The 22125-nt window shown below is 42.0% G+C and overlaps 1 protein-coding gene across 3 annotated transcripts in view; it reads right to left on the reverse strand.

Moving 5' to 3' along the window:
- Nucleotides 1-22125, reverse strand: part of NPHP1 (nephrocystin 1) — a 61416-nt gene that overhangs the window by 5525 nt on the left and 33766 nt on the right. For all 3 annotated transcript variants that reach the window (XM_013995823.2, XM_013995825.2, XM_013995824.2), the window contains 6 exons: nucleotides 18860-18934; nucleotides 17024-17134; nucleotides 15761-15843; nucleotides 12734-12810; nucleotides 11440-11539; nucleotides 1124-1236 (listed from right to left, as the gene is read on the reverse strand). In XM_013995823.2, coding sequence (XP_013851277.1) covers nucleotides 1124-1236; nucleotides 11440-11539; nucleotides 12734-12810; nucleotides 15761-15843; nucleotides 17024-17134; nucleotides 18860-18934 — 559 coding nt within the window. The remainder of the gene's footprint in view (nucleotides 1-1123; nucleotides 1237-11439; nucleotides 11540-12733; nucleotides 12811-15760; nucleotides 15844-17023; nucleotides 17135-18859; nucleotides 18935-22125) is intronic.

Genomic DNA, 22125 nt, shown 5'->3' on the forward strand with positions numbered 1-22125 from the left:
CTCATCTGTCTCCAAGTTCCATTTCTATCTACCTACCTAGATGGTAAGCTCCAGGGCCAGCGCTCAGGTTTAACCATGAGCCCCCCTGTCCACAAGCGCTAGGCTGTCATGGGCTCTCCCTCTTACTCTATTCCAGCCACACACCTGCTTTCAATTTCAGTCCAACATACTCTGGTTTTCTTGCTATGGGTCTTCAGACATGCTGGGTTATCTATGCAGAAGGATCCACCCCATCCATCTCCCCATGTGTCTAACTCCTCTCTCAGGTCTGGTCTGAAATATTTCTCGTCCAGAGAAGCCTGGCCTTCTGAAGTGTATTTCCTTTCAGAACACTTAAGGTTGAAAAGAATTATTCACATCATTTTGCATTTGGTCTGTTGCTCCACCAGGGTAGGGATGACGGGGCCTGTCTCATTCATCACTGGGCGTAATGCCTGGCAAATAGCAGGCACTCAATAAAGAATGTCCAATAAAATTAAACTTTTTTTTTTGGAGGCAGTTCTTACCACACATGCTTATCTCTGTGCAAGTCCAAACATGTGTGACAACTCATTGACTTTTTAAAAAACTACTTAACATTTTACTCGGAAAAAGTTTCAAGCTTACAAAAAGGCTGCGAGAATAAAACTAGATACTTGGGTACCTCCTACCAAGATTCACTCATTTTACTGATTTCAAAACTTCTTGCATAAAGAGCCAGTTATTTTGGGCAGTTTTGGTCTCTTCCCCAAAAGATGATATACAGACCAAACATGTGATAAAAAAAAATTATTAAAGACATTACATTAGTAAATGTCTTGAATAATTATTAATAATGTCTTTAACAATTATTAAAGACATCATAATTAAAATAACGATTATATCTGAGTTTCAGGGTTTCTAAGCTCTAGGATTTGAAATGTGAAAATATGTGTATTGTAAAGGACAGAACATGTACTCAGCTCACACAGGATGCATACTGAGCACAATGCTTTGCACCTGAGGCAACTGTTAGACGCTGATGCTATTCTAAATATTTTATTCCAAAAATCACCTTCAGAAGCAGAAAATAAAGGCTGGCACAGGTTACATTTACTCAAAGCAAGATGCACTGCTGTGCATAAGGAAACTGCAGACTTCTCACCAGCACTGTCCATGCTCATCCTGTCTTTCAGGAGCACATCTCCAAGAATTTGGCGATAAAATATCAACAGGTGAGTGGAGCACATACTTCCGATTAATGTTTCTGGCAGTAGACTATTGAAGAAGAAAAACAGGTATTCATCATTAAATAGCCCCCTACAATCAAAACTACAGTGTTTTTGTTTGTTTGTTTGTTTTGCTTTTTAGGGCCTCACCTGAGGCATATAGAGGTTCCCAGGCTAGGGGTCGAACTGGAGATGCAGCTTCTGGCCTATGCCACAGCCATAGCAACACAGGATCCAGGCAAGATCTGTGACCTACACGGTAGCTCACGGCAATATTAGATCATGAACCCACTGAGTTAGACCAGGGATCAAACCTGCACCCTCATGGATACTAGTTGGGTTCTAAACCCACTGAGCCACAATGTGAACTCCCCCTACAATGTTTTTTAAATGTATACTTATTACTGTAATGAATAGCTCTAAGTTTTCCTACATGATTGGAAAAATTTTAACAATTTTAAGGAAAATTTCTACAAGTAGGCTATGTTAAACTTCAGAAAACATTTTTACGTACATACTTTCAAGTCACAACTCTGTTACCTACCATTCCTGCATTTCCATGTTAGCATATTTACCCATGTTAAATGTCAAATAAAAAGAAAAGCCATAAATTAGGTGTTTTAAAAAGAATGGGACTAGTCAGCTACAAGTTTTAACAAAACCATGTTCCTACCCAACCTGACTGATGAATGCAGAGGAAACATGAGTTCAGACTGTTCATGGTGCTGAGTGGAACATGGGGGAGGGTGTGGCAGACCAAACTGAATTCTGACTTTGCTACTTCCTAGCTATGTGACTTTGGGTTAATTATTTATTCTCCTTGTGTTTTGGTTTCTTCATTTGTAGAACACTTATGGTCATAACTGTATCTTGGGTTACCAAAGGATTAAAATGAGGTAAATGTGGAATGCTTGATGTAATGCCTGGTGCATACAAAGGGCTCAAAAACAAAAAAGCAAAATCAATACTGAAGTTGGTATCAGTCTAAAATAGATTGTAAAAACTTGAGGATGTTGTACGTAATCCTGCTGGTAACTATAAAAGAAAAAAATCTAAAGAATATACACAAAAGGTAGTGAAAAGGGAATCAAGATGTATCACTACAAAAAAAAAATCAATTAAAAACAGGAGTTCCAATTGTGGCTGAGTGGGTTAAGAACCTTACTAGTATCCATGAGGCTGTGGGTTCGATCCCTGGCCTCACTTAGTGGGTTAAGGATCCGGTGTTGCCATGAGCTGCAGTGTAGGTCACAGAGGCTACTCGGTTCTGATGTTGCTGTGGATGTGACATAGGCTGGCAGCTGCAGCTCTGATTCGACCCGTAGCCTGGGAACTTCCATATGCACAGGTATGTCCCTAAAAAGAAAATAAACAAATCAAGGAAGGCAGTAAGGGAGGAAATGAGGGACAAAAACAAAAACAAAATTTAAGAGTACAGAAAACAAATAACAAAATGGCAATAGTAAGCCCTTCCCTATCAGTAATCACTTTCTTTTTCCCCCCAAGACTAGGGGTCCAGTCAGAGCTGTAGCTGCTGGCCTATGCCATAGCGACAACAACGCCAGATCCAAGCCAGGTCCCACATCACAGCTTGTGGCAACACTGGATCACCAACCCACTGAGCAAGGCTGGGGACCGAAACTGTATCCTCTCTGATACTAATTGGATTCGTTTTTGCTGCACCACAACTTTAAATGTAAGTGGATTTGGGAGTTTCCTGGTGGTTAAGGATTTGATGTTGTCACTATTGTGGCTCAGTATGATCTTGATCCCTAGCCTGGGAACTCCTGCATGTTGTGGGTGGAGCTAAAAAAAAAATGTAAAAGGATTAAACTCCCCAATTAAAAGTCATAGATTGGCAGAATGGATGGAAAAAACAGGATCCAACTATTTTCTATCTATAAGAGACTCACTTTAGATCTAAGGACACTCATAGATTTAAAATGAAAGACAGTTAAAGATATTCCATGCAAACAAAAAAGAGGATGAAACAGACTTAAAGCCAAAAAGCTATTACAAGAGACAAAAATATTATGTAATGATAAAAGGGTCAATTCACCAGGAAGATAAAACAATTATAAACATATAAAACAAATAATAGCACTCCTAAATATATGAAACAAACACTGACAAACAGAGCTACAATTTTAGCAGGAGACTTCAGCACCCCACTTTCAATAGGGGATAGAACAACCAAATAGATTAATAAGGAATGAGAACTTGAACAACACTGTAGACCAACTGTAACTGACAGACGGAGTTCTGTAGAACACTCTGCCCAAGAGCAGAATATACATTTTTCTCAAATGTACATGGGACATTCTCCGGGACAGCCATATGTTAGGCCACAAAAGAAGTGTCAACAATATAAAAGACAAAGGAGTTCCCATCGTGGCTTAGCAGAAATGAATCTGACTAGCATCCATGAGGATGCAATTCGATCCCTGGCCTTGCTCAATGGGTTAAGGATCCGGCATTGCTGTGGCTGTGGTGTAGGCCAGCAGCTAACAGCTCAGATTTGTCCCCTAGCCTGGGAACTTCCATGTGCCATTGGTGCGGCCCTAAAAAGACAGGGGGAAAAAAAAAAGATGAACCATACATAATATGATTTTTTTCTCAAAGTTTCTTTTCTGATCACAAACTAGAAATCAACAGCAGAAGGAAACACTGGAAAATTCACAAATATGTGGATATTAAACAACATACTTTTAAACAATCAATGGCTCAAAGAAGAAATCACAAGGGAAATTAGAAAGTATATTGGGACAGATCAAATGAAAACATGGGAGTTCCGCCATGGTGCAGTGGTTTAAGGATCGGTCTGCAGAGGCTAGGGGTGTTACAGAGGGCAGGTTTGATCCCTGGCTCTGGCTCAGTGGGTTAAGGATCTGGCATTGCCCTGAGCTGTGGTGTAGGTCGCAGACTTGGCTCGGATCCCGCATTGCTGTGGTTGCGGCGGCTACCGTTCTTTTTTTTTTTTTTTTTTTTTTTTTTTTGTCTTTTTGCTATTTCTTTGGGCCGATCCTGCGGCATATGGAGGTTCCCAGGCTAAGGGTCCAATCGGAGCTGTAGCCACTGGCCTACGCCAGAGCCACAGCAACGCGGGATCTGAGCCGTGTCTGCAACCTACACCACAGCTCACAGCAACGCCAGATCCTTAACCCACTGAGCAAGGGCAGGGACCGAACCCGCATCCTCATGGTTCCTAGTCGGATTCGTTAACCACTGCGCCATGACGGGAACTCCCACGGCTACAGTTCTGATTCGACCCCTAGCCTGGGAACCTCCATGTGTGGTGGGTGAGGCCCTAAAAAGACAAAAATAAATAAATAAATAAATGGAGAAAGATTATAGGGTACTGTGAATAATTGTATGCCAACAAATTAGATAATCTAGTTAAAACACACATACTCTTAGAAACCTACCAAGACTGAATAATGAATAAATATAAAATCTGAACAGATTTATTGCTAGTAAGGAGATTGAATCAGTAATCAAAAATCTCCCAACAAAGAAAACCCCAGGACCAGATGGCTTCACTGGTGAATTCTACCAGGCATTTAAAGAAGAATTAATATCAATCCTTCTCAAACTCTTCCAAAAAAAAAAAAAAAAAGAAACAGAAGGAATACCTCCAACCCCATTCTGTGAAGCCAGCATTATCCTAACACCAAAGCCAAAGACACAACAAGAAAACTACAGACCAATATCCCTGATGGAATGCTGATGCAAAAATCCTCAACAAAATACCAGCAAACATAATTCAACAGCACATTAAAAGTTTTAACATTAAGACCAAGTGGGATTTATTCCTGGAAGGTGAGGATGGTTCAACGTAAGAAAATAAGAAAATCAATGTAATACCCAACACTAATAAAATGAAGGGAAAAAAAACCCATGTGATTTTCCCAGTGGATGCTGAAAAAAGCATTTGACAAAATGCAACATGTTTTCATAATTAAAAACACCCATCAAACTAGGAATAGAAGGAAACTACCGCAACATAATAAAGGCCATGTGTGAAAATCCCATAGCTAACAACATACTCAATGGAGAAAGCCTGAAAGCTTGCCCTCTAAGATCAAGAACGAGACAAGGATGCTTACTTTCCCCACTTTCACTCAACACATTACTGGAAGCTCTAGCCAGAGCAATCAGGCAAGAAAAATGAATAAAAGGCAACCAAATTAGGAAAAAAGAAGTAAAATTATCTCTGTTCACACACAACATGATTTTATATGTAGAAAACAATAAAGATTCCACGAAACAATCTATTAGAACTAATAAATTCAGCAAAGTTGAAAGATACAAAATCAATATATAAAATCAGCCATGTTCCTACATACTAACAATGAACAATTTGAAAAGGAAATTAAAACAATTCCATATATAATAGCACCAAAAGAAAGAAAATTCTTGGGAATAAAAAACCAAAAAATTTTAACACTGAGATTTCAAAATAATAATCTGGAAATATGGACAAGTGAGCAATTTAAAACTTGATGCCCAGTACACTAGAAATACTTACTGGGAATACTGAGCACCAGAGTTAACCCTGGCAGGTACTCAAGAAAATGTATCATTCTAAACGTACATTTTCTAAACATTATTTATTTATTTATTTATTTTTTGTCTTTTTGCTATTTCTTGGGCTGCTCCCACGGCATATGGAGGTTCCCAGGCCAGGGGTCGAATCGGAGCTGTAGCCACCGGCCTACGCCAGAGCCACAGCAACGCGGGATCCGAGCCGCGTCTGCAACCTACACCACAGCTCACAGCAACGCCAGATCCTTAACCCACTGAGCAAGGGCAGGGACCGAACCCGCAACCTCATGGTTCCTAGTCGGATTCGTTAACCACTGCGCCACGACGGGAACTCCTAAACATTATTTTTTTTAATTTATTTTTTTCTGTGTGTGTTTTTGCCTTTTCTATGACCGCACCTGCGGCATATGAAGGTTCCCAGGCTAGGTGTCTAATCAGAGCTGTAGCTGCTGGCCTACTCCACAGCCACAGCAATGCGGGATCTGAGCTGTGTCTGCGACCTAGGCCACAGCTCACAGCAACGCCAGATCCTTACCCTACTGAGTGAGGCCACGCAACCTCGTGGTTCCTAGTCGGATTTGTTAACCACTGAGCCACGATGGGAACTCCCAGCGTTATTTTTAGAAATACATGAACTCTGTCACTAAGCATGAAGAATGATCATATAGGAAATCTCAAAAGCCTTGCAAACAATGGTCTCATTCAAGGGAAAAAAGTCTTAGGGCTAAGAAAAACCACCTAAAGTTAAACAACAGATTTTAACTCTCAGAAATTAGTCCTTTATTTGAATTTCAGGGATGAGAATATTAGAAAGGAAAATTAATCACAGCTATAACATCCAGGCTTCCAACCTGTTGGCAGAGAACAGAATAAATGCAATCGCTATGATGGTGCAGGAGCAATGGGTCCCCATGGGTAGTTTCACAGAATTTAGATATGTGTCCTTGACCACTCCCTAGTCCTTGCATTAAAATGCAAGATAGATTTCTCCTACCATATTTAAGTTCATAGAGACATTTGGTACACAGAGCTAGAAACCACCTTTTTCCAAGCCTGCTAAAACTCTGATCTCGTGTATTCCTGACCTAGATTTCAAAGACTGGCTGCAGGGGAACCTGGAAGCTGCCCTGATGCCACCACATCCCTTCTTGGTGCCATGCTGTGATTCCCAAAGGCTGTTCTAGGTCCTGCCCTTTGGTCTAGTGCTCATGCACGCAGCATTTCAGCTGTATGCCCAAACTTATGTCTCATGCTGAAAAACAGCCAGTAACTTGCCAGGGGAAGGGGTGGAGACCTCCTTCCGTTCTTTCCTCCCCCCTCCCCCCAGGCCCGCCAGCTCTGTCTGTCTGGCAGGCACCACATCCAGCCTGCAGTAGAGGCCTTCGCTGCCCATGCTGCAGGCACTCCTATCCTTTTGGCACCTCCCCATTACATGAAGCAATGCTGCTGTATCTTTATCAGAGTTTCCTTTAGGGAAATCCTTCGATTTTCCCAAACCCAAGATGACCAGAAAGCTCTGAACTGAAGACAAAAATATACTTCCTTCTGATCTCATGGCTAGACAAGCAGAAGTGTGACGAACATAATGGGCCAAATAATACTATTGCTTCATTTATTTTTAGCAACAATACAATGGAAATAAAAGAGAAAAAGAAAGATGGAATACATCAGCAAGGTGAAGGAAAATAAACACATTTATAGCAAATTTATACACAGGCACAGAGCCTACTCTATGGCCCACTGTTTCCTGGTATTCAGAACCCAGGCACTGGGTGTCTGCGTCTAAGTTCAGGGCTTTTCCCAACCAGGGGCTTAAAAGCATACCTTTGGAAATTACACCAGGTTAAACCTCATCAAAAAACAGCTCCAGAATGAGAAAGGCAAGTCCTGGTGAGATAAGGGATCTATTTGCTCCCTCTTCTGTCTCAGCTGTGGGGCAGTGTGATCACAGCTGTCTCCGTAAAAGGAGACCCGTGGTCAGGATTCTGGTGCTGTGTCTTTGCTAAAGAAGATAAGTCTAGGAGTTCCTGCTGTGGCTCAGTGGGTTAAGAACCTGACATAGTGTCCATGAGGGTGCAGGTTCAATCCCTGACCTTATTAGTGGGTTAAGGATCCAGCGCTGCTGCAGCTCTCATTCAACCCCTAGCTTGGGAACTTCCACATGCTGCAGGTGTGGTTGAAAAAAGAAAAAGGAAAAAAAAAAAAAAGAAAAAAAATGTTCTGCATTTTCACAGGGCTCCGGCAGCCAAAGGTACACACATGGAAGCCTGCTGGCTGGCAGCAAGGCAGGATGAAGCCAACCAGCAAGGATGGTGGGGAAACTGGGCACCAGTGCAGACTTTAAGTGGACTGCCTGCCCTCAGCCCTGCCTGCGTTGTTACATGTCCCTCGGCATCACAAAAAGAGCCCCTATCTCCTTCAAGCAGAGAAATCTGACTAAACAAAGATGAAATTCTAAAGCCACGGAGAGTGGGGACAGAGGTGGGATGTACTTCTGAAGGAGAGGATGAGAGCTGTTGGTGCCATCCTTGGCCTTCTTTTCCCACCCACTGCAGGTGGCAGTTCAGGAGGAGGAGAATGAAGGGTCAGTCCTGCCTCAGTCTCCACCTCCACGGCGCATAGGCCTGAATCCAGCCTTCATCTGGAACCCATAGCACAGCCCTCGCACTGCAGCCCGCGGCCCTGCAGCAAGGCCCGGGGCCTCTGGGTCCACTGGGCCCACGCCTGGCTCTGTGAGTGCTGCCCAGGCCATGGCCGAATGGGTGGATCCCACAGCCCACACCTGACTGTGCCAGGAATGTCCATCTCCAGGTCACTCAAAGTGGGGGGCGGTCTCTCTCTGGGCTCTAGGGGGTTGTGGGGGTGGGGGTGGGGAGAGAGGAGCCCTCCCCAAGATAAGGCCAGGGACACGGGGACGCAGAGCAGCTCCTGACCCATACTCTTTCACACCAGCAGGAAGATCTCTACTTTGAAGCTATTTCACAAACATTTTCTCGGGCGTCTACTATAGGCCGTGACCAACAAGGGCCTCATCTCCTGAGGACTTGGGATGCTTCTTTGGGAACCCAGCTTACAGAGAAGAGTGTTCATGGTATGGGAGAACGGCCTGCGTAGCTGACCTCTACACATCCAGTCAGACCTGGGCTCTAGACTGTAAAGTGTATCTGCAAACCAGTACTTGGGGCCAGAGAAACACTGGTAAGAGCAGTACTTGAACGATACGCTTGGCAGCACTTGGACTCTTGGAGGCTTATCAATGAGAGGAACAGTAGGAGCTGAAGCAAGAGGAAGAATGAGGCCAGACAGGATTCTAGCTTTTCTTTTACAAAGACTGCTACTGTGCTGCTTTTTTTCATCATGAGAAATAACCATTATCCAAGGAAAGACTGGCCAAAAAAGGGGAATTTATAGGCTTTAGGAACATCCAGGAAAGAAAAAAAAAAGGCAGGAGAAGGAATACTACCCATGAATATATTATTAACGGCTATTGAAAGATTTAACTGTTAACACTATAATTGTAAAAGGCATTTCAGTACTAGAGATAAGAACAAGGGATATTTAAACCGGGAGCATGGTCTGGAATGAGAAAAGCAACCATCGCAGAGGTGTGCCAAGCTTCCCTGCCTCCTGATGACCCGAGAGCAAAGAACAGGTCATGGTGGGACAGTTCACCTGCCCTGGCCCCAGCCACATGCTTCCCTCCACCCCTCTCATCCACGGTGTGTTCCCCACACCCCCACGTCTTCAAATGGCACATCTTCCAGCCTTCGGAGCCTATTTCTAATCACCTCGATCTTACCAGCTACATAGCACATCCTCACTTGAAAAATGTTATGACAGCACTAGCTACCTGGCAATATGTTTACAATTATCTAGACATATGATAATAGTAATAGCATGTAATTACAGCTGATACTTATTGTGTTTTACTGGTGCCATGCACTATAACTACTAGCTCAGCATTTTAAATATTTTCTTTTCATTAAACCTCATTAGAGCTTTATGGGGTTGATATTATTACTATGCTCATTTTAAAGATGTGGACATTGAAACCCAGATAAAGATGGTTAAATGACTTGTCCAGGAAGTTAATGGTCAGAAATAGATCTGGGATTCTGCCAGTGTAAAACCTCCCTGAAGAAAACACAAATTAAAACTACTTATTAAAGAGGACAAAACAGACAAAGAGGGATCATATCAAATGTCAATCAAGAATATGGAGTAATGGGGGAGTTCCCGTCATGGCGCAGTGGTTAACGAATCCGACTAGGAACCATGAGGTTGCAGGTTCGGTCCCTGCCCTTGCTCAGTGGGTTAACGATCCGGCGTTGCCGTGAGCTGTGGTGTAGGTTGCAGACGCGGCTCGGATCCCGCGTTGCTGTGGCTCTGGCGTAGGCTGGTGGCTACAGCTCCGATTCGACCCCTAGCCTGGGAACCTCCATATGCCTCGGGAGCGGCCCAAAAAATAGCAACAACAACAACAAAAGACAAAAGACAAAAAAAAAAAAAAAGAATATGGAGTAATGAGACCTCTCAAACATTGGTGGCGAGAGGATAAAATGTCTCTTTTGAAAACAGTTTGGCAGTTCTTTATAAAGTTAAATACTAGACAATCTAACAATCCCACTCCTAGGTATTTATACCCATGAGAAATGAAGGCATATGTCCACACACAAAAAAACCCTCATATGCAAACATTTAGAGTAGCTTTGTTCATAACTGCCCAAACCTAGAAACAACCCAAATGTCTGTCAACTAGTGAATAAATAAGCACATTATGGTATATTCACCAAATGGAATACTAGTTAGAACAAAAAGGAACAAAATGATAAAACATGCAATAGCATAGATGCATCTCAAGTGCGTTACAATAAGTGAAAGAAGCCAGACTCAAAAGGCTACATAGGGTGTAATTCCATCTGTAGGACATTCTGTAAAAGGCAAAACTGTTGGGAAAGAAAGTAGATGAACTGCTGCCGGAGACCAGAGCCGGGGAGCTGATTACAAAGGGGTCTGAAGTCACAATTTAGAGTGAAGGAAACATTCTTTACCTTGATTATATGACTGTATATACTTGCCAAAACTCAAAGACCTTAAACTAAAAAGGGCAAATTTTAGTGAAAGTAAATTATACCTCAAAAAACTTGATATTAAAAACAAAATTTCCCCAAAGTTCCCTGGACCATGAATGTTAAGTCCCACTCAGTCACAAGTTACTATACTATTTCTGACCACATCTATCATTTGTGCTGACGGGTAAACAGAAGAGTAAGCCAATTTGAACTTTACTATTATTCCACGTCCCTACTTATCTTGGACAGATGAATTAGTGGGGAAAAACAACAACAACAACAACCTCCCTCCCCCCCCACCCCCCAGAGTTCCTGTTGTGGCTCAGCGGTTAAGAACTGGATATAGTCTCTATGAGGATGCAGGTTTGATCCTTGGCTTAGCTCAGTGGGTTAAGGATCCAGCGTTGCTGTGGCTGTGGCCTAGGCAGGCAGCTCCAGCTCTGATTTGACTCCTAGCCTGGGAACTTTCATATGCCACGGGTGTGGCCGTAAAATAAATACATACATACATACATACATACATATATACATAAACTAATAAAAGATGACCAAGCAGGAGAAGAAGCCAGAAGCAGAGATGGTTCACAGATGCCGAATGAACTCAGCTTCACAGAGAGGGAAAAGCAGATACCAACCTTAGCATGTTCCTTGATCTTCTGTTTAAAGATCTCAGTTTTACTAGAAGTTGAGGCTGCCTTCTCATTGTCATCATCTGATGGAAAACACTACCATGTGCTTTAAAAAAAAAAAAAAAACCCAAAAATAAATCTCAAAACTTTAAGTGCTTAGGCAGGGAATATAATAAAACAGAATATTTTACATAATTTTTTTAATAAAAATAGGATGAAGTTTTTCTAGTACCACTGGTGCTGAACTGTATGAAAAGCAGGAGTGACCCATATACCTGAAATGAGCCCTACCAACCTTCAGAAGGTGCCCCTTACCTGCCCCCCTCGAGCTGCCACTGCCTCAGATACTTTGACAGCATCACTGCTGCCAGATTACAAAGAAAAAGAGAGTTTTAAAAAGCATCTCTGAGACCAGGTAGAACTAAATGCATCCCAGATCCCAACTTCCTGTTCCAAGAAGGTAGGACTGGCATTGCTGGGGTGGCAGCAGGGCTGTGTGTCCTAAATTATGAAACGAGGGGAGGGATGTCTGAGGTGTGAGAGCTTGGGAGTTTCAAATCTGTTGGGCTCTGAGCTCCCAGAGTCAAGGACCCTATCTGTCTTAGTCTCTATTTTCCCCTTACCTAGCACAGTACCTGGTCAATCAACCCACTCAAAGATGGTCATTTCTGGAGTGCAACTTGGCATGTATATCACAATTTCAAATGTCTATATCTTTTGAACTAGCAATAGGCAGTTTCTGAATAGGCCTATTCAGTTAGTTCTGTGGCCCAGAGTTCAGTGAAAAGGAACTAATGCAGGGCCCTCATGCTTCCTAATTTCCTACATTAGATTCTCATATATGCTACCAAGAAAATAAGCACTTAGATAAAAATGATTAAGCTCTTTTTGCTTTTTGTTTGTTTTTGCTTTTTAGGGTTGCACCTGCAGCATATGGAAGTTCCCAGGCTAGAGGCTGAATTGGAGCTACAACTGCCAGCCTCTGCCACAGCCACAGCAAGGCCAGATCAGAGCCACATCCACGACCTACACCGCAGCTTGCAGCAACACATGATCCTTAACCCACTGAGCAAGGCCAGGGATTGAACCCGCATCCTCATGGATACTAGTTGGGTTCATACCCCATGGAGCCACAACAGGAACTCCCTGATTAAGTTTTAAAACCAAATGACATATTTTTACACAGGTGAATTCAAGCAAAAAGTGTCATGCTTATTAGACCATAGCCATCTTCTCTGATGCATCTTCCACTAGTTTCATCTTTAAGGAAAGGAAAGGAAGCAACACAGAAGAACAGTACCTCTTCTGGATACTGAAGGGTCCACTTCAACACCTTTTTCGTATGGGGTGCCTCCATTCAAGAAGAGTTCGTAAGTTCTACAAAAGAAAAATATACCATGACAGATACATGTTAAGGATATCGTGAAACAGTGGAGTCAGCAGTGGAATATTTTTTAGCATGATAGTTCAGAGACATTTTATTTAGGTCTCACTGGCAAATGAGAATTAAAGTTGTTGATCCTTCCACGAGTTATCATCTCCAAAAACAGAGTCTCTCTCTTTCTTAACTATGAAATGTAGTAAATATATTTTCCACATTAAAATGAGAAAGATTAATTGATGTCATTGAAGTATCTTGACCTTAATGACTTATTTAAAATATATTTTCCAAATGTTTCAAATCATCACTTGAAATAAAGCTATTATGAAATTATATTATTTTTTAAATATAAAAGTAACATGTAGGGAGTTCCCATAGTGACTCAGTGGTTAATGAACCCAACTAGCATCCATGAGGACATGGGTTCGATCCCTGGCCTCACTCAGTGGGTCGAGGATCTTTGGTGAGCTGTGGTGTAGGTTGCAGATGTGGCTCAGATCCCATGTTGCTGTGGCTCCGACTAGACCCCTAGCCTTGGAACCTCCATATGCCGCTGGTGCAGCCCTAAAAGACAAAAAGACACACAAAAAATGATATATATTATTTTACATATATATGTATATAAAAGTAACATGTAGATTGTTGTAAAAAAAAGTTTAAATGGCATAGAAATGATAAGTAAAAATTGAAAAATTTGTAAGTAAAAATTGAAAAATTTGTTCCTCTCTTTTCCACCCCATTTTTTTTTTTTTTGGGGTCTTTTTCGTTTCTGCTGTGCTACAATGGGAACTTCTTTTCCACCCTATTTGGGTTATCCTACCTCTTTCTGTACAAATGGAAACCAAAACCTTCACACAGTCAATCTCAAACTGACCAACACTTCCTTTTAAAGTTGTGGACTATGTAAGTGTGGAAGCAGAAGGAAAAAGGCCTTGTTTTTTCTTTTTGCTTTTTAGGGCTGCACATATGGCATATGGAAGTTCCCAGGCTAGGGGTAGAATCAGAGCTACAGCTGCTGGCCTACACCACAGCCACAGCAACACGGATCTGAGCTGTGTCTGCAACCTACACCACAGCTCACCATAGCAATGCTGGATCCTTAACCCACTGAGCAAAGCCAGGGATCGAACCTGAGTCCGCATGGATCCTAGTAGGATTCGTTAACTGCTGAGCCACAAAGGGAACTCTCAAGAGGCCTCTTTAATCCTGTAGTACCACCTCCCCAATTCTGCTCCCCAGAGGCAATATCTGGCAACAGTTTCCACACATGCATACAAACAGAGTTCTTTGTGAACAGAAGTGTCTTCGGGATACACAGAAGATTTTGTGACTTGCTCTTTTCATATAGTAATAGACACTGGAAATATTTCTGCATCAATACATAGGCCTCCACCTCATTTGAAAAAAACAGTTATGACTTCACTTTAAGAAAGACTGAACAGACACACTTTTCCCTCCCACTAAGCACAACTAAAATCTTGAACATTATTAAAAACAACAACAACAAAAATCACAAGAACCCTGGGTTTCTACTCTGCAGGCAGTAGGTGGGGGTGGGGATAGGGGTGATAAAGTGCCCCTCCCCCTTCCGCTGGGGTGATGTTAGAGGTGGCCCAGTGGACTCAGGACTTCTGCTCTGCCCTGTGCTAAGAAGGTCACCCCATCCTGCAGTGTCAGTAGAGGTGGAAGGGGAGCATTATCTGAATTTAAACTTTGGGGTTAGGAACTACTGTAATCTCCCATTTTAAAGAGGGAAATTGAGGCTAGAGACATTAAGGAACCTGCTTACAGTTACACAGACAGAGCCTGGACTACAGCCCTGAATTTTATCGTTCCAAATCAGAGATCTTAATCACCATCCTACTGACTGGCCATCTGTATCTCTTCTGTGACTTTCTTGGGTATATCCTAGACTGAGATTTTTGTGTATGTGCCCATTTTCAAATTTGCATTGTCTTCTTAATTTTTGAGAGTTCTTAATTTTTTTCTCTTTAAGTCTGCACCTGTGGCATATGGAAGTTCCTGGGCTAGGGGTTGAATCGGAGCTGCAGCTGCTGGCTTTATGACACAGCCATGGCAATAGCGGATCCAAGCCACATCTGTGACCTACACCACAGCTTTTGGATCCTTAACCCACTGAGCGAGGCCAGGGATTGAACCCACACCCTCACAGACACTACGTCACGTTCTTAACCTACTGAGCCACAATGGAAACTCTGTGAGAGCTCTTTTTGTATTAGGGATACTAATCTTCTGATTGCTTTATATATGTTGCAAATATTTTCTGCTAGTTTGCCTTTTGGTCATAAATTTTAAATGTGTTTACAGTGGCTGCCACCACAATTCAATTTCAAGGTACCACTTACAGAAGAAGATGGCGTTGAAGACCCGGGGACCCCAGGGCTCACCTTTCTCAATCTTTGGTGAGCATCTGGCTCTGTTCAGTACCCTGAAACGGGCTAATACCACAGGGAATTACTGAGGGAAAATTCTCAGCAGGCAGCTGGCACAAACATCTTTTAAAAAACCCTTTCCAAATGTGTCATTTCTTCCAACCTAGGATGAGACCATATATGCCATTTTCATACACTCCCTAAAAGAACATTAAAATCAACATTAAAGTTCCCATTGTGGCTCAACGGGTTAAGACCCGACATAATGTCTGTGAGGATGTAGGTTCGATCCCTGGCCTTGCTCAGTGGGTTAAGGATCTGGTGTTGGTGCAAGTCATGGGGTAGGTTACCCCTAGTCTAAGAAATTCCATATGCCACAAGTGCGGCCGTAAAATGAAAAAAAAATTTTTTAATTCAACATTACAAGCCCTCTCCCTAGGGCTGGCATTAAATACTAACAGAACATACATATATTCTGCAAATTTGAGGTATCGAGGCTCTAAAAAATGAATTTCTACATTACCCACTTGGAAGGAACACAGAGTCAACTTACTTTGCTGGAACAGGAATTCCACTGGCATCAAAAAGCTTAAGAAACACCCAGCCACAACTTAATTCTCCTCTTTCACCAGTTGACTAGGAAATAAAAAAGTATAGGAAAATTAAATCTATAAGCACATACCAAATTCTTTTTAAAGGAACAAAATTAGTATTTGTCTTTTTTTTTCCTGCGGCATGTGGAAGTTCCTGGGCCAGGGATTGAACCTACACCACAGCAGCAACCTCAGCCACTTCAGTGACAAAGCTGGATCCTTAACCCACTAAGCCGCACAGAACTCCAGTATTTGCCTTTATAATTAAAAAATTCTTCACAAGAAAATAAGATGAAACCCAGTGGAGGCCCATTTGACTTGCATCCTGGTAAAGGCAGGATGAAAAGTGAAAATCTTACTTATCTTATTAAATTGCTCCAGAAAAAACCTTGAACCTAATGATATGGCAACTGTTGCTACCACTTCTTGAGTGATAGAAATATGCTGTGGGATGATCTCAGAACACATCAACACTACATGAGAAGTGGAATGAGCCAATGAAATCATTTGAGGGTCTTTCAGCTCAGAACTTCACCCCGATCATCAACTGTCAGAGGCCACTGGGGTTCACATGGGGCACCTGCTCCTCTCCCCATCTTACCGCCCTGCCCCCCGCCACCACCCCCCTAACCACCTACATCACATACAGATGCATCTGCCTTAAAGAAATAAAAGGACAGCATAACACCATTAATGCACTAACAATGGCTCTCTGGGTTAATGAGGCCAAGCATGTATACTACCCCATCAGGCTGTTAAGAGAACATGGAAACATATAACTATTATCATGCCCACTGATTCAGGAGTTTATATGATGTAAACTAATCCAAGTTTCTGGTGTTCCCTTTATAAAAATCACCACTCTGCCAGGTGCCTGAATTTATAAGGTTAAGGATATTCTGACCCTCTGGGACAGAGGTAAAGCACTGTGTTGGGAAACTACTGAGCATCTTTTATCACTTTCTCCAAAATCCCATATTTTTCAAATCTTCATTCTTTTAAAGCACTGGAGTCCATTCAAGCTATAAACGTAAACACACTTATTTTAAATGCTACTGAAAAAGCAGCATCATCAAAAATTACAATCACTGCCATTCCCATTCCTCAAGAGATTAAAATTCTATTACGCATAAAAACCTCAATTATTTTACTAAAAAGAGACATTCAAAAAACCTTCCCTTTTAACTGATACATTAGCAAGCTTTATCTTTCAACCAACATACATTGCGAATATAAGAAATTCCAAGTTCAAATAATATTCCGAGATCTGGAGATGAAGAATTGGACCTGATGAAACAATCACCATCAAGCAAGCACGGCAGAATGCCAGTAACCTGAAACAACAGCGAAAACTAAAGTTACTGGGAAGTATTAAAAAACGGGAGGGAGGGCTCAGCTCTACTCATCTATAAGTGGTTTATGCCTCTGCATCATCATAAAGGTTTTGTAAAGGAAACAAAAAGCAGACCAGGGAATCATCTACACCAATGATTTGAAATTTAAAAATGTAATTTGAATTAGGGAAAAACACCTTCATGTTCACTTACTCTTTGCTTAGAACAGCGGCTAATGTGGAACAAGTACTGTCCTGAGGTCTTTGGAGGTAGCACAGAAATAGTTTGACATATGATATTTGTATTTCTATTAACCATTGTTCTTTTTCACAGAACTAAATTGACAGACTGCACATGTTTGTGCTGAACCTTCCTGAGGACACCTTTCCTTCCCTTTGGCTCATTCCATTCCCTCTCCCTGGACAAGTGCATCTCTCTTCCTTGTCCATAAAATCCTAACCATCCTTCCAGGTTTAGTTTCTCTTCTACAAAGCCTCCCCTGAGCCTAAGAACTAGCATTAATTTCACCTTGCTCTGTGCTTCCACAGCGCTGGGAGCCCCATGACCATATTCCATCCTGCCCCTGTGACAGCTGTCAACAGGACCCACCCCATAGGGCCACTCTAAGGATTACACGAGAAAATGCACAGGGTTAGAGCTCCATAAGTGGAGGATACTGGTGTTATGTACACATGTTTCTTCTCTACTAGAGTGGAAGTTCCCATAGTACCTAGGAGGAATGCCTCACACCCAACGGGTGCTTAATTTCACTGAGCAAAGTAACACATGCTTATTATTGACCCCCCCCCCAAACAGTTCATCTTCATATCCAGGAAAACACTAGAAAATTGTACCCTAACTGCTTCACATACTCAGAGATGCACTATCAGAACTGTGAAGTGTTGGGCCAAAATACAATCAGCAGGGGGTTTAGAGAATCAAACAGGACTTGTAGGGGTCACGCTGTAGATGATGTGGGTATGCCTGGCACACAGGTGAGGGGCCAGGCTTCCTCCACGTGCCCTGCCCTCTCAGTGACCCTCTCTCTTGCGGTAGGATCTTTTGATTCAACAGGAGAAGGTTAATGAAAGGCTCTCAGGGTGCAGTGGCTCAAGGGCGTTAGCTGTGGGAGGGAAGTAATGAAACTCTGGAGGCAGGAAAAAAAGTAAATGAAACTACAGACTATGAGTGTTATTAAAAGAACAGAAAGACATATCTTCGTCTTCACTGGCATCTGAAGCCACTTAACCTCATTCCAGTTTGCCTTTTTTTTTTTTTTTTTTTTTTTTTTGTTCCAGTCTCGACAGTGCCTGGGTGTGAGGTACCAGTCCCCTAGGCGTCACCCTTGATTTTTATCTGGACAAAGCACAGCTCTCATTAGCACAGCTGGAGACTACATTTTTGAAAAACACTTCCTAAGTGTTATCTTTTTGCTTTCAGTTTTCATTGGAGGGCATTTTCTAAAATTTGCCCCTGAAATCCACTGAATGAGATGACTCATAGGAATTATAACTTTGGAGAGTCAGAAACATGAGTAATTCTAATCAAAGCCCTCAAAGAACATAAAACAATTGAAAGATTCATATCTGACCCTGTAAAGTCTGTGTTAAATATAAATATGTTATTTCAAGAATATTTCAGACAACCTTGCCTTAGAAATTAATCATATAATACTTAACAGATAAGAGAAATTCATGTTTCGTTCCATTCATGCAGATTACTGACCTGGGGAGAAAAGGTCCATGTTTTGGGCTTCTTAGGTTGCCACGTGGCCCTGACTGTGTGAATGTTGCTCAAAACCTGAAATGAGAGTTTCTCATTTGAAATCACAGAGTAGGAAAGCTCTCTGAAACATCACCACTTCCAGGTCCCAAATAGTTAACGATGGCTATATGGTTATACTGTGTGGAGCAGAGGGAGAGGAGGATATTTTACTTCTTACTTTGTGCATTTCTGTAACTTTTTCTTCTTTGTACATCTAGTACATACACAGCTTTTAAAATGATCAATAATCAGTGAGAGACAAACATCATGATATTACTTACACTGGAATTTAAAAAAGGATACAAATGAATTTAATTGCACATTAGAAGCAGATTCACAGATGTTGCAAAACTTATGGTTACCAAAGGAGACAGGTTGGGGGGGGGACAGAAATGTTCTAAAATTAAGCTGTGATGGTTGTACAGCCGTAAATATAAAATTCATTTAATTATAAAACAAATAAAATGATCAACCAAAACAAGTGTTAGAGTGCTTACTTATAAAACAATGAAAACTGGTCAATGAATTCAGACTCAGATCTTTGCACTAGTAATACATTATACTGAGTGAAATACTTAATATCTGAGACAATCAGAAAATTAAATGAAATTTTAGGTAGAAACAACCTTCTAAGAAGTGTGACACAGGAATTCCCGTTGTGGCTCAGGGGATTAAGAACCTGACTGATATCCATGAGGATGCAGGTTTGATCCCTGGCCTCGTTCGTGGACTAAGAGATCCAGCATTGCCGTGAGCTACAGCACAGGTTGCAGAGGCCGTTTGGTTCTGGCATTGCTGTGGCTGTGGTGTAGGCTGGCAGTTCCAGCTCTAATTCGACCCCTAGCTTGGAAACTTCCACATGCTGTGGGGTATGGCCCTAAAAAGACAACAAAAAAGAAATGGGACCCATAAGAACATTTTAGGTGCAATTCATTACCCTGCCATCAAGACAGATACTGCTACCAGTTTGGATACATAATTGCAGTTTTCTTGAAGTTCCCCAGGCCGATAAACCATATTCTTACTGGAATTTAATGAATGCTACTACAAGAAGTTAGTCCTACAATATACATAAAGTAATGAAATACAAAAGGAGCAAAAACTTTAAAGAAGAGTTCAAATTCTGTAAAGTTATTACTAAAATCAACCTCTTCCAAAGGAATGGATAATATACAATTTTTATTTAAGATTAAAATATTTTAGTATAGGAGTTCCCGTTGTGGCGCAGTGGTTAACGAATCCGACTAGGAACCATGAGGTTGCGGGTTCGGTCCCTGCCCTTGCTCAGTGGGTTAACGATCCGGCGTTGCCGTGAGCTGTGGTGTAGGTTGCAGATGCGGCTCGGATCCCGAGTTGCTGTGGCTCTGGCATAGGCCGGTGGCTACAGCTCCGATTCGACCCCTAGCCTGGGAACCTCCATATGCCGCGGGAGCGGCCCAAGAAATGGCAAAAAGACAAAAAAAAAAAATAATAATAATAAATAAAATATTTTAGTATAGCACTTGTAAATCTAAGCTTTAAAAACAATTAGAGATGGAGTTCTCTTCATGACTCAGTGGTTAACGAATCCGACTAGGATCCATGAGGATGCAGGTTCGATTCCTGGCCTTGTTCAGTGGGTTAAGGATCCGTTGTTGCTGTGAACTGTGGTAGAGGTCACAGATGAGGCTCCAATCCTGCATTGCTGTGGCTATGGTGTAGGCCAGAAGCTGTAGCTCTGATTGGACTCCTAGCCTGAGAACTTCCATATGCCGGGAGTGTGGTTCTCAAAAAAAAAAAAAAAAAAAAAAGGCAAAAAATTTAAAAAATTAAGAGATCAGAGTTCCCGTCGTGATTTAGTGGTTAACGAATCCGACTAGGAACCATGAGGATGCAGGTTCGATCCCTGGCCTTGCTCAGTGTTGCTGTGAGCTGTGGTGTAGGTTGCAGACATGGCTCAGATCCTGCATGGCTGTGGCTCTGGTGTAGGCAAGCGGCTACAGCTCTGATTCGACCCCTAGCCTGGGAACCTCCATATGCTGTGGGTGTGGCCCAAAAATGGCAAAAAGACCAAAAAAAAAAAAAAAAAAAACCCAACAATTAGAGATCATCCCAAATCGATCACATTATTTATTTAGTTAGTTATATTTGGCTTTTAAGGGCCACACTCATGGCATATGGAGGTTCCCAGGCTAGAGGCTGAATTGAAGCTGTAGCTGCCAGCCTACACCACAAGCCACAGCCATGTGGGATCCAAGCCATGTCTGCAACCTACACCACAGCTCACGGCAATGCTGGATCCATAACCCAATGAGTGAGGCTAGTGATTGAACCTGCTTCCTCATGGATATTAGTCAGATTCATTTCCACTGAGACTTGACTGGAACTCGGAAAATATGTCACATTAGCTCAAATTAAATTCACTGCCCTCCATGTCGCTGTTGGTAGGCAACTAGGAAGATGTTATGGGCAGCCAAGATGTCTTCCACATAGAAAGTCTCCATTTCTTCAACAACTAATATATATTAATTTATTTAAACTCTTCCTAAAGTGATAGATAGAGTCTCAGCCTGGGCTCTTAGAGTATAAATTCCTCTTAATTACTACCTGGTGTTTAAGGTAAGACCACTTTTTTTTTTTGGTCTTTTTGCTATTTCTTTGGGCCGCTCCCTTGGCACATGGAGGTTCCCAGGCTAGGGGTCTAATCGGAGCTGTAGTCACCGGCCTACGCCAGAGCCACAGCAATGCTGGATCTGAGCCGTGTCTGTGACCTACACCACAGCTCACGGCAACGCCGGATCCTTAACCTGCTGAGCAAGGCCAGGGATCGAACCTGCAACTTCATGGTTCCTAGTTGGATTCGTTAGCCACTGCGCCACGATGGGAACTCCAGTAAGACCACATTTTATTTATTCTAAGGTACTTCTTGGTTTTTCAAGAAGTCTTTGCCATTGCTAATATCCAGGAAGTCCTTGGCAATGACTGAAATTAAAATCTCATATCCTCTTTGCTTTTATCTTCTCAACCTGGACAATGCTGATTTTGATTCAGGATTTGATTAACTTCTTCTGCTTGATAATTTAATATCTTTCTTGATTCACTGATTCTGAAAGCTAAAAAGGACTTAGTCCAAACATCTCATGATACATTTAAGCAAAACTGCAGTTAGAAAGGGTGAATGACTGGCTCAGGATCATTCTGTTTTCTGCACAAAACCAAACATAAGGATGAAGTAATCAAGGATTCAA

Source organism: Sus scrofa, chromosome 3 (genome assembly GCF_000003025.6).
Source record: "Sus scrofa isolate TJ Tabasco breed Duroc chromosome 3, Sscrofa11.1, whole genome shotgun sequence".
Classification (NCBI taxonomy): Eukaryota; Metazoa; Chordata; class Mammalia; order Artiodactyla; family Suidae; genus Sus; species Sus scrofa.